This window comes from Caenorhabditis remanei, chromosome II, assembly GCF_010183535.1.
Source record: "Caenorhabditis remanei strain PX506 chromosome II, whole genome shotgun sequence".
Classification (NCBI taxonomy): domain Eukaryota; kingdom Metazoa; phylum Nematoda; class Chromadorea; order Rhabditida; family Rhabditidae; genus Caenorhabditis; species Caenorhabditis remanei.
The window spans coordinates 935,858-948,657 of record NC_071329.1 but is presented as its reverse complement, the minus strand read 5'-3'; the positions used below and the strand labels follow the sequence as shown (position 1 = coordinate 948,657).

Below are 12,800 nucleotides of genomic sequence, written 5' to 3'. Positions count from 1 at the left end.
AATAATTAGTCCAAAATCTGATCCTGAGCGGAGTTCTCTTTGACGGAGCCGACGATTAGAAGGCATATCACCAAGAAAATGATCACACAGTAGAATATCTGGAAAATTTTGAGATTTGGAGCTTAAAAATGGGAAATATTGGTCACGGCCGAAATTCGTGATCCTAGGCCTCGGAAATAATTCATTGAAAATGATGAAAATCGGACCAAATTCTAGAATTCTCGGTTGCTGGCCTAACTTTTCCAGATTTTCGGTTTCTAGGCCGCCGTGAACTTTTAATAAAATTGGTTTGAATTGACTTTAAATCGATTTTCAACTTGGTGGCCTAGCTTTTGCAGTCTTGGGTTTCTAGGCCACCGATATCATTCGATGAAAATCCGTCAATTTTCACTCAAAATTTGATTTTCAAATCGATGGCCTAACTATCCACTCACTTGGATTCCTAGGTCACCACTCCCACCATCCCCAAACTCACCAAAAACGCGGTGCACGCGAAAAACGCCGACCAATAGATCATTGGCTCACAATAATGTCGTTCGAACATTCCCTCGTTAAAGTGGACGAACGCCTTCGAACCGTAGACCCACACACAGCCTGAAATATATATATATATAGATTGTGTGCCTGACCTGATTGTGGGCGGAGCCTAAATTTCGGATTTTTCGAAAGACCCGGAAATCCTGCAAATTTTGATGTATTTTTGATAGAAAATGGCCTGGAAATCACTGAATTACATCATTTTTTCTGCTGGATTCGAAATTTCCGGGTACAGTAACCTACAATGTCTCTTGCTCCAAGTTACATCAATCTTGCCAATGGATTACTGTAGTTTTGTTCCTAAATCCTGTCTGTAATCTATAGGATTCAGACTACCTCCTATTTGCTACAGTATCCCTAGTTACAGTAACCTGTCTAACGGATTACTGTAGCCCTAGCTACAGTATCTCTGGATTCAAGTTACAGTAATCTAACTAACAGATTACTGTAGAATCTATCAGATTTAGAGCCACCGGATACCGTCGTCTGACTACTCGCTACAGTATCCCTAGTTACAGTAATCTATCTAACGGATTACTGTAGTACTCACCCAAAATGAGCCATACAATATTGGCAAGTGCGAAGAGCACCTCCAACCCTTTGCACAATAAACTGGCGCCCAACTGTCTCTGTTGCCGTCGATAAGCCGTCCGCCGAGGCGTCGGAATCAGGAAATAGATGCGAAACGTGGCGGAGATGATGAATAGAACTCCCTCAACGATCAACCAGATCGGAATCATCGGTTGGACGGCGCAGAAGGGGGAATTCAGAAGGCCAAATATGATGAGAAGGAAGGCGAGGAGACTGAAGCATGTCAAAACTGCTATACTGATTTCTGCAAGGAAGATTGATGAATTTTAAGCGTTTTTTCAGCAACTATGCTTCTGAAAATGTAAAAATTCGATTTTTGACATTCTGAGCATAAGTTTTGAGCCCAGAAACCCCCATGAATCAGTCGACACTGTTCAATATGAAACTGTGCGGCGAAAACAAAAATTGGGTGCTTGAGCGGTTTTTCATGATTTTCCGACCGTAATGCATCAGGAACTGCCTCATTCTGTGAAAAATAGAGTTTTCCTCGAATTTTGGCACTCTGTGCGTCGTTTTTGAGCCCAGAATCAGTCGACACAACTCAATATAAAATTGTGCAACAAAATTGCCAAAATGAACGAAAAATGTGAAATTTTCGGTTATCTTTGAGCCCGAAAGTCCCCATCAGTCGATCGACACAGTTTAATATAAAACTGTGCGGCAGAATTGCAAAAGACTGGGTGAATGTATAATTTGTGAAAAATTGTGTTTTTCTTCAAATTTTGACATTCTGAGCATAATTTTTGACTCCGGAAATACCCAGAATTCAGTCGACACTGTTCAATATGAAACTGTGCGGCAGAATTGCCAACAATTGGGCCGAGCCTAATTATGTAGTTTTTTGATTTATGGTTAGGTTTGAAAATCCGCGAATTTCGATGATTTTTGATCGAAAATGATCTTGAAATCACTGAAAATTCCCGTGGGTGGAGCCTAATCTCAGCATTTTCTTATAGCCGAAAGAATTCTGCACATTTTGGTATATTTTTGATCAGAAATGATTGAAAAATAGCTGAATTATATAGTTTTTTTCCTGTCGCTATAAGTTTCGTTGAAAATGGGCGTGGCCTAAAAGAGGCGGAGCCTATATTTTTAATTCTATATTTTTCAATCCAAACTATCCAAACGACTCACGATAGGGAATTTTCTCATTAACGTAATCGCTCAAATTCTTCGCAAACTCTACAGTATCCCCACTCTGTGAATACACATCCGACAGTTTCTCGTGTTTCCTCCGGGATTCAGATGAGTCTGCTTGTGAGTGTGTCGTCGGCATATAGACGGACGGTTGAAGGAATTGACCACCGTTCTGTTGAAATCGAACGGGATGATTCTGTGGTTGTGGTGGAAGGAGTGGACGTTGAGAGTTGGTTGAACTGCGATTCGACATGTTGATACGGAGTGGAGAGGAGCGAGTGGAAGTGTAGCTTTGGGAGCCTCTGGAATATGGGAGATTAGTAATCTATGACAATTTCAAACAAGCTGAAATCGGCTGAAACCGCTGTAAATGAAAAAATGTGGCAAATGCGCTCTAGTGATGGACCTGTGAAATATTTCTCTTGGATTATCAATAGAACACATTTAGTCACGTGTAAGCGGAAGCTACGCCCAAAATTGCCATTACACCTGGATAGGCAGACAGCTAGACGGACTGTGCTAACAGTGTTAGAGCTGACTGTGGACATCCGGACTAAACAATCATGGATGGAGTCATATGTCATCAGAACGGCCTTGCCTTGGTGTGGCTGACCGATATCCGGACGAACAGACAGCTAGACCGGTTGAATACTCACGCCGACTGTGGACATCCGGATTTGGAATCGGTCTAACCTTGTTCCAGACTGATTTCTATCTCGATGATTTGAGCTTAAAGTGAGCGTGAGCTAAAAGTGGGCGGAGCCTAATCTCTGCATTATATTTTTGATTAGAAATGGTTGATCAGAAAGTTAAATACCGACATTTTTCTAAGATCATTTTTTGAACTGAAAAAGACATCGATTTTCGAAATCAGCGTCTACCAAACCCCCTGGACACCGAATCCTTCAAAAATGCGGCTACCTCGGAAACGCATTATTCGGATGTTGTTGTGACATTGAACTCGACGGTAGTATTGGTGTTTCCACTTTTGAAATTGGAGTCGATCTGAAAGAAGAAATAACTTGCTATCTTAAAGGCAATGACTCACCCCGAACTGCTCATATCGACTCGTAACTTTTGTGTTCCCGGCGACGGTGTGTGACGCATTTCTCCGAATGCACCCATCCGTTCGGATGTTACCATCGAGTTGGGTCGGGAGTACTGGAAAATGAGCATTTGAATTTGTGGAGAGTTTCGGACTTTTCGGATCTGGTTTCCTAGATCACGGAGTTTTCGGGCATTAGGACAACGCAGACATCAGCACAGACGATACAAGAGTCTAGATTCTACGAATAACTTTTGAGACAAAAACAGATCTATGGGCATCCCGACTTTGTTACAAGGCTAATAGAGTCCACTGATTTCAAAAGTCTCAGATTTGTGGACATCTGGACATTTAAGATTGGCTGTATACGGGATTCAGGAAGTTCTAGAATCTCAATGAGCTAAAATCCGTTACTCGAAATATGGATAGCAAGAAACTGCTTGAAATTTGAAGAATTTGAAATCAGACCAAGATTCTGAGTATCAAAACTTCAGAAGGCATGAATTCAGCCAGAATTCTAGAATAGGAATTCGAGGACAAAAAATCTTTGAATCTGGAATTTTTGAAAATCTGCTAGAATCAGTTTTTTGTTATATGGAAATTCTGGAAATTTGAAGAATTTGGAATCAAACCGTCCAAATCTGAGTATACGGGATGTATTCATGATTTGAGATCCAAAAAACCAGATTTCGCTATCCAGATAGCTACAGACGGTCTGAATCCAGCCAGAATTCAAAAAACTGGATTCAAAGGAAGAAAATGAAATGAAAATCAATACAAAATGATATTTTCCACATGTTTTGATAGAAAAATCTGGCGTTACGGAAAGTATGCACGATTTGGGACCCAGAAAACCCGATGACGCTATCCGGATAGCTACAGACTGCCTAAATCCAACCAGATTTCAAAAAACGGGATTCAAGGACATCCGGATATTTTGATTTCAAACAGTCAGACGGAATCCGCCAGTTTTGAGACACTGCCTGAATCCAGCTAAAACTCTAAAATGGGACTTCCATTCTACAAAATCGAATAAAATCGATTCAAAATGATAATTTCCACATGTTTTGATGGAAAACATCATATGAATGGAAGCGGAGAGTGAGAGAAACAGAACTGTGTAGTTATACGGTTTTGATGCTTGTATTTCGCACCGGCCGACCGAAAAGTCAGTCGACCGCATAGCTGTGCAAACAAAAACACGGAATGAATTTTGATTTTATCCTCCATTAAGAACTTACCCCAGCGGGAAACGATGTCTCGTTTTGAGAGGTCAGCGAGGCGTAGGAAGCCATGATGGCTCTGGAAATATTTTACGCTGAAATGTATTTTCAAGTCGAAAAGAGAGAGAAAAGTTTCGAAATTGGTCGATGGAGGGTGACGAGAAGAGCAAATAAAGAATTTCTCTACTTCTCGGAGTCTCTTTTCAGGTATTCTCTAATTTCAATTGTCACACACATTGACAGAGAGAGAGAGGCTGGGAGAAGAGACGCAGAGACGGAAGTGAAAGGAATTGATAATGAATGGGGAGACGGAGGAGGAGGAGTATACTCATAGCGAGAAGTGCTGAAATTTGAAATTCCAGCGGACATCTGGACAAATGGAGAGTATAGACAGACAGACAAGAAGATTAATTGCGGAAAATTAAACTAAAATAGCAAGGAATTAGCTGAAAATAGTTTGAAATCGACAAAAATCGGTTGAGATCGGTTAAGATCGCCTGAATTCGGCTAGTGAAGATGAAAGATCGCGTGAGGAGAAAGAATTCTAAAACTTTCTGGTTTCCGTCCATAGCCAACTTTTTGGAATGTCCGGATGTCCAGAACGTTTCAAAAATCAAAAAAGCTGATTTCTGGAAATCCGGACACCTAGAAATCAGGATTTACCAAAATACGGACAGATGACTGATAATCCTAATGTCCGCAGAGCCTAAGTCATTTTAGACGCAAAATTTCAAGAAACTACGTTCCTAGATTCAAAATTTGCGTGTTTTTCTTTATATGGATGGCCATGAATGCTTAAAAAATCAAAAGAGCTGGTTTCTGGAAATCCGAACACACAGACACCTGGAAAGCCAGGCGGAACATTCAGCTGAGATAGAGGCATTCGGAGTCACCAAAAATACGAAATGATTAATATTTTGGGATCCGGATTCACAAAAAGCTGAAGAACCAGAGTTTTTGATATCAACATTTGGCACTGTTCTAGAACGCCGGAACGAAAAAAAAATCCCGGAACGAAAATAAAAAATCCCGGAACGAAAAAAAATCCCGGAACGAAAAAAAATCCCGGAACCAAAAAAAAATCCCGGAACCAAAAAAAAAACCCGGTACCAAAAAAAAATCCCGGAACCAAAAAAAAATCCCGGAACCAAAATTTTCATTCTATTATTTGAATTTTTTTTACCTTTTTCTTTCAATATGTTTCTTATAATTTAGTTAGTCATACATTTTTTCTCCACTCTGCCTTTTAATTATTATAACATGATTTTTGAGGATATATAGTTTTTATTCGATTTAAATGTGTAAAAGGTAACTAGAGATACAAGAAACATTTTTAAACATTTTTGTGTTCTTTTTCTTCTTCTTCTTCTTTTGGCTGGAGGGTTACCTCTTCTTTTTCTTCTTCTTCTTCTTCTTCTTCTTTTTCGTCTTCTTCTTCGTCTTCTTCTTGTTCTGGCTGGAGGGCATCTGGATGGGGAACAGGAGGGTACACCTCAATGACATCAACTTTGATGTCACCCTTCACACGGATATGGGTGACTTTGTTGAAGGCCATCCGTAACTCGTAGAGTTACAGATTCGGTACACCAGAACATCGCCTTGGAGGTCACATGTATAATTACATGTGGAGGCGATTCTACGATAAAGAGAAACTGCTCAATCGCTTGCTAATTGAAATGGGCAGTTACCGGCGAGTAGATTCCTTTGAAGACATTCATTTTTCTGACTCTTCTCCTTCTTCTGAAAGCTCTCCTGAACATTCACCTTCCCCATCATCTTCTCCTCCAGATTCTCCTCCTTCGGGAGCATCGTCCGCAGAAGATGACGACGGAATTTATGTCAGAGATGAAGACAGGAACAAGAAAGTAGTGTATCAAGAGAAAAACAGTGAAGATGAAACCGATCAGGAAGATGAGTCCGAAGCTGAACAGGAAGATGAGTCCGAAGCTCAACAGGAAGATAAGTTCAAAGCTGAACAGGAAGATGAATTCAATAAGGTCTCCATTTCGCTTCTTCTCATCTTCTTCTTCTTCATACTGCAATCCGATGCGAAGTTCCGTGGCCGGTTCTCTTATTCCCGTTATAAAAAGGTGAGGTTTTGCAGATTCTCTCATAGTTTTGAGACAATTGTTTCAGATACCTTTCAACCATATGGAAGAGGAAGTTATTCCGCCTCCACCGGAATTTCATACAACGATGGATGTCGCTGATCATACCGAAGGCACGGAGTTCCTCGTCGAAGGCCGTTTTAGGGGACGGTGAGAATTTAATAACCGGATTTTGAAAATTAGTATTGGATTTCAGATTCGATATAGACCTCGCCTGTGAAAAGGGAAAACTATGCATTCCTTTACATATATGCGCACGCCCCTCCGAAATGGTTAGTTTCACTCAACTTCTTACTTTTCCTGAATAATATCTTTTTCAGGCCTTCGTCTTCAACTCCGTGTTCGACTCCGGAATTTATGACCAAGAAGAACGGCGCTACTTCTTTTTGGAAAAGAGGACATTCATCCGGGTGTCAATTATTGTGCGGTCCTCATTTTTTGAGGTGGGGCGTTTATATTTTACATTTCTTCAAATTATTTTTTCAGATCACGGTAAATGACGAATGGAGCAAGATTTATGAATTCCGGATGGCTGTCAATAAAGTCACCCACATCCGTGTGAAGGGTGACATCAAGGTGGATGTCATTGAGGTCTACCCTCCAGTTCCGGATTCAGACACCCTCCAGCCAGAACAAGAAGAAGAAAAAGAAGAAGAACAAGAACAAGAACAAGAACAAGAACAAGAAGAAGAAGTAGAAGTTATCCTCCAGCCAGAAGAAAAAGAAGAAGAAGAATTCAAAAAAGTTTAAAAATTGTTTCTTATATCTACAGTTTTCTTCCCAAGTTTAGTTATATTCTGTATTCTTTTCCAACAAACACTAAATATCGCATTTTGTTATAATAAAAATGTTAAAATAAATCATGTTATAATAAAAAAAGCTTATTCAAATAAATTATAAAACACATATTGAAAGAAAAACGAAAAAATTCAAAAAATAGAATGAAAATTTTGGTTCCGGTATTTTTTTTTGGTTCCGGTATTTTTTTTTGGTTCCGGGATTTTTTTTTCGTTCCGGGATTTTTTTTTCGTTCCGGGATTTTTTTTCGTTCCGGGATTTTTTTTTTTTCGTTCCGGGATTTTTTTTTCGTTCCGGCGTTCTAGAACAGTGCCCAACATTTTAATGAATGAACGAGAGGGCTCGAAGTCTGCGAAAATTACTGGAACAATCAAATCGTTAACGGAGTTTTAATCTACATTCAGAAATCCATATACACAGACATCTGGAAATCCGGACTATAGAGAAAAATGCTTGGATTTCCAGCACGGAAATTTGATTATCTAGCTTGAACTAGACTGGCCACCCTGGCGTTCGGAAAACAGAAAGTTTAGAATTGACAAAAATATGTGATCGTTCTGAAAATTTTAATGCATCTAGCTGTTCCCTTCTTTAGACACACGGGCATCCGGAAATCCTGCCGATACAGAAATAAACGCATCTGTATCCAGAGTTTCAGAGACTGAAATATGGATACCGAGACAATGTGCCTTCGACTGGAACGAGTAAAATATCTGAATGTTCAGTTGCACAGAAACTTGAAGACCAGAAAATTAGTGAATTTCTGGTTGGTGCTCCTGTGAAGATGACCAATTTAGGAGTTCGAGGTTCTAGTTATTTCAGATGTCTCCAGATCTTGTTATCTGGTCAGATTTGTAGCCAGAATTAATCTAGGTCTCCAGAAGATCATAATTCAACGAAGTACCAAATTACCAGACGTCCAGATAAATCCCCACGAAAATAGAAACCGGAAGCACTGTGTTGGCTCAACGCCAAGTTTTCCTCCCGAAAAGAAACATGTGTGTCCTAAAAATATGCATAAAATGAAATCGATTTCCGCCATGCCCGACCGACTGGCAAATACAAACATGCGAAGAGATGCATAATATACAAAAATAAACAAAATGATTCATCATCGTGTAGAGGAGTAAAAAGAAGAAGAAGACCACCTGGAGTTTAACTCAAGAAAATTAGAGACGAGAGGAATTACTCACCAAGAGAGAAGTAGAAACAGAAGAAGGTGAAGCACGTGATGGTGCTCCGAAGAAGAGGAGAAGGTTATGTAAACGGAGACTTGGCGACTAGACAGGAGGAAGAAGGACAAACAGACACACAGATGGACAGAGAAAAGAAGAGTTGAAATTTGAACAAAAATAGCGCCGAAATGAGTCATATTGACCGCCATAACTATAACTTTGGTTGAGACCTGCAAGGACAAACAGACGCGCAGATGGACAAAAAATATCTGGAAGTCGTGAAGAAATGAGTCATTCTGGACAAAGAGACACACAGATTGACAAGAAATGTTCGAAACTTGATAGTGAAGAAGGAAATCTGTGAAGAAATTACTCATTTTGACAAAACTGAGGATTTGAAGGACAAACAGGTGCACAGATAGATACTAAATAGTAGAAATTCAGTCAAGAGTTTGTCCAAACTGATGAAAATTGTCAAGAAATGAGTCATTTTGACCACTATCATCCTTCTCCCAGAGTTGACTGAGTTGGGACAAACAGACGCACAGATGGACATTAATTATCTGGAAATCGTGTAGAAATGAGTAATTCTGGACAAAAAGACACACAGATTGACGAGAATCTTTTGGAACTCGGTGAATGATAGCGCTTAAAGAAGGAAATCTGTATAGAAAGTCATTTCAACAAAACTGAGGCGTTGAAGGACAAAAAGGCACACAGATGAACAAATATGTATTCAAATTTCAAGAAATCGTGAAGAAATGAGTAATTCTGGACAAAAAGACACACAGATTGACCACTTTTTTCGAATTTTCCTTTTAGCGCAGGAATTCAGACTAAAAACGAGGCAAATCATGCCGAACACTCTTGGGTGCCATATCCCAATGTCTAGAATGTCAGGCGCGCCTTGGGCGCCCAAAACCCGAGATTCTGACAGAAAACGCGGAGTTTTTTCTGCTCTTTTTGCAGGATTACTGTAGTTTACTGCTTGTTTCGAACAAAAGAAAAGAACAGAAAACTGAGAAGTTGATTCAAAAAAGAGGACATGGGGGTCAACACGGTCTCTCTTTCTTTTTGTGCAAATATCAATATCAGTTTTTTGTAAAAATTCTCTGTCAGTATAAATATCTGTGTGTCCGGATGTCCAGACTTGGATAGTTTGCTCTGACATGTTAACAGATCGTTTGCATTTCGAAATGTATGGAATTGATTCTTCAGTTGCAGATGAGCATGATTTATTCGCCCCCAAAATATGTATTACGGTAGCACTCGTGTCATCAATTTTGTGGCGAGATAGCCGAGTGGTCGGATTCTAGGTCACGACTGCATTTTTTAAAACCGATTTCAATAATATAGTTTTTACTATTTTCAACCTGAAAATTGTCGACTTTCCAACAAAAAATCTCAAAAATTATCATTGGAGCGCGCTTTCCTCTCATTTTCTAATTATCCAATTATTTCAGCTGCAACCGTGTGTCTCCCAACCACTCGCATGGAAACCACGTCGTATCCTTCGCCCACCGACGAATTTCGAGGATCTCTTCGCCAGATACTATCATAGAGAATGTATGAAGTGCTCCAAGGTGAGCTTTTATAGAAATTGTGCAGTGGAGCGGATCTGTTTATGCACCTATTCACGAAGAAAAAGTGCGAATTAAAATGCCACATTTTGCATTTTAATGCTATTCACGAATGCACTTTAATGTGATTAAAAAACACTTTAATTCGAATAAATCTGCATTAAAAAGCGAATTAAAATGCACATCGTGGCGAGATATCTTAATTAATGTGCATGCGCCTTTAAGAAAATCCGTAAATACACACAAATCTTAAAGGCGCATGCACATTAATTAAGATATCTCGCCACGATGTGCATTTTAATTCGCTTTTTAATGCAGATTAATTCGAATTAAAGTGTTTTTTATGCACATTAAAGTGCATTCGTGAATAGCATTAAAATGCAAAATGTGGCATTTTAATTCGCATTTTTTCTTCGTGAATAGGTGCATTAATAGAGCGCACTTGCAACTTGTTGTTTTTAAATTTGCGAAAATTTTTTTATATTTTCCATACTTGTCAACGGGCCGACACGGGCCGGCTCGTAACTCGCTTCAAACTGAATATTATGAGCTGAAAAATATACCAAAATGTAGATCTCGACGAGTTCTATGTCCGTGACCTACTACGGGTCGGATGGCTATTCGTTAATGTGCCACGGGCCCTGAAAAAGTGGCAAAAAACGCGAAAATGGCCAAAAAAGCCATTCTAGCCCGGCCCGCGGCATATTAACGAATAGTCATCCGGGCCGTAGTAGGTCACGGACATAGAACTCGTCAAGATCTACATTTTGGTATATTTTTCAGCTCGTAATATTCATTTTGACGCGAGTTACGAGCCGGCCCGTGTCGGCCCGTGTCGGCCCGTTTCGGCCCGTTTCGGCCCGGTTGACATGTATGATATTTTCGATTCTCGAGCGATCAGAAGCTTCAGTTCGATAGAGCGCTCTTGCAACTTTGCTTTTTTTTTTTGAAATTTTGAAAAATAGGTTTATTTTTTATTTTTCCAGAGCCCCCTGAATCCGATCATCTGCCTATTCTGTGGCGAATTGCTGTGTCTCGACGATTGTTGTCAAACGACGCAACAACACGCGTCGGCCGATCGAATCACGCATACATCTGAAATGGAATCGGTACGGTTAACTAGTTGGATGGCAATGGCACAGTCCCTAAAGGTGTCTCTCTCAAGAACATTTCTGTTTCTTCTTTTTTTCATTAATCAACGCTTCTAACCTTCTATTTTTCTCTTTTTCAATGGGAGAATCAAAAATCGGGTAGAAAATTTCAAAGTTTGTAGTAAAAATTGAACTTTTTTCAAATTCCCGAAATGGGCGTGGCTAAAAAAGGGGCGGGGTCTGTAAGATAAGTATTTTTCAGTTCAAAGATCAAATCAAAACATTTGTATTCCAGATTTTTCAGAAAATTCAGAGGATAAAAACCGAAAATTCGAGATTTTCAGAAAAACAAGTCTCGTCACGAAAATCGTATTGGCCACGCCCCTTTTTTTTTTTACGATTTTCGTGCCAAGACCCAGTTTTTTGAAAATCTCGAATTTCCGGTGTTTTCCTCTAAAAATTCTGGATTTTTTGAACTGAAATAGACGTATCCAGACTCCGCCCCTTTTTTTAGCCACACCCATTTTTAATGAAACATTTCCGTTCTGTCCGTTGTCAAATGTCCGTTGAACTTATATTTGAAACTCCGCCCACTTTTAGGTCACGCCCATTTCTGGAGAAAATGTGTATGTCCGCATGTCCAGATGTCTGTCGTCTTTCCCATCTAATCTGGCGTGCCTTTATCGCGTTTCCCCCATACTTGTCAAGGTTGGCGCCAAAATTTAAATTCAGAATGTGAACTTTTTCGATGAAAAATTGAAAAAAATTCAAAGTTTTGAATTTGAACTTTGGCGCCGGACCTTTGGGCCTTGACAAGTATGAACAATTGCGAAAAGGGGCGGAGTCATATTTCTATTTTTCTGTATGTCCGCATGTCCAGATGTCCGTTTCCCATGTCTAATCAATAAACCATCTCTCTTCTGGCGTGCCTTTAGCGCGTTTCCCCCCATAAATCTCTCATTCAATTCCCCTCATTTTTTCCAGCACGCCGAATGCTGTTCCTCCTCATCAGGACTCTTCATCTCGCTGACGTCATCAATGATTCTGGTGTCACGTGGACGTCAATCGGCCATCTGGGGTACGGTGTATCTCGACGCGCACAAAGAAGAAGACAGAAATCTGAAACGTGGAAAACCGCTGTACTTGTGCGAGACACGACTGCGATGGCTGGAATACGATTGGGCGGATCAGGAGTGGCAGAGGGTGTACCAGTGGTACAGTATGTTTCATTCGAATGTATTCATTAATAGTATTAGAGATTGCCATCTTCATCAGTAGTCTGGAAATTCTGAAATTTTTGGTTCGAAAAAAATTTTTTTTTTTTTTTGAAATTTTTTTTTCGAAAATTTAAAAATATAATTTTTAATGAATTTCCAGACTTTTTAATCATGTGTACTTGAATTTTCCTTGTTTTTTTTTTTTAATTGTAAAATAATTTTTTTTCCGCATTTATTCCTGATCGCCTAGCTTTTTGTGTCTTTTTGTGTGATTTATTGATTGATTCGATTTCTGTTT

The 12,800-nt window shown here is 39.6% G+C and overlaps 2 protein-coding genes across 2 annotated transcripts; one reads left to right on the top strand and one right to left on the bottom strand.

Moving 5' to 3' along the window:
• Positions 1 to 5: 5 nt before the first annotated feature.
• GCK72_003814 (uncharacterized protein) lies at positions 6 to 3,408 on the bottom strand (the record flags this gene model as incomplete). Its single annotated transcript, XM_003099076.2, has 6 exons — positions 6 to 98; positions 476 to 594; positions 1,088 to 1,372; positions 2,263 to 2,567; positions 3,187 to 3,270; positions 3,314 to 3,408. The coding sequence occupies 6 exons, from the start codon at positions 3,406 to 3,408 to the stop codon at positions 6 to 8; spliced, it is 981 nt and encodes a 326-aa protein (XP_003099124.2).
• Positions 3,409 to 9,810: 6,402 nt separating this feature from the next.
• Positions 9,811 to 12,563, top strand: GCK72_003813 (uncharacterized protein; the record flags this gene model as incomplete). Its single annotated transcript, XM_053724261.1, has 4 exons — positions 9,811 to 9,876; positions 10,078 to 10,197; positions 11,181 to 11,303; positions 12,270 to 12,563. The coding sequence occupies 4 exons, from the start codon at positions 9,811 to 9,813 to the stop codon at positions 12,561 to 12,563; spliced, it is 603 nt and encodes a 200-aa protein (XP_053588455.1).
• Positions 12,564 to 12,800: the final 237 nt, after the last annotated feature.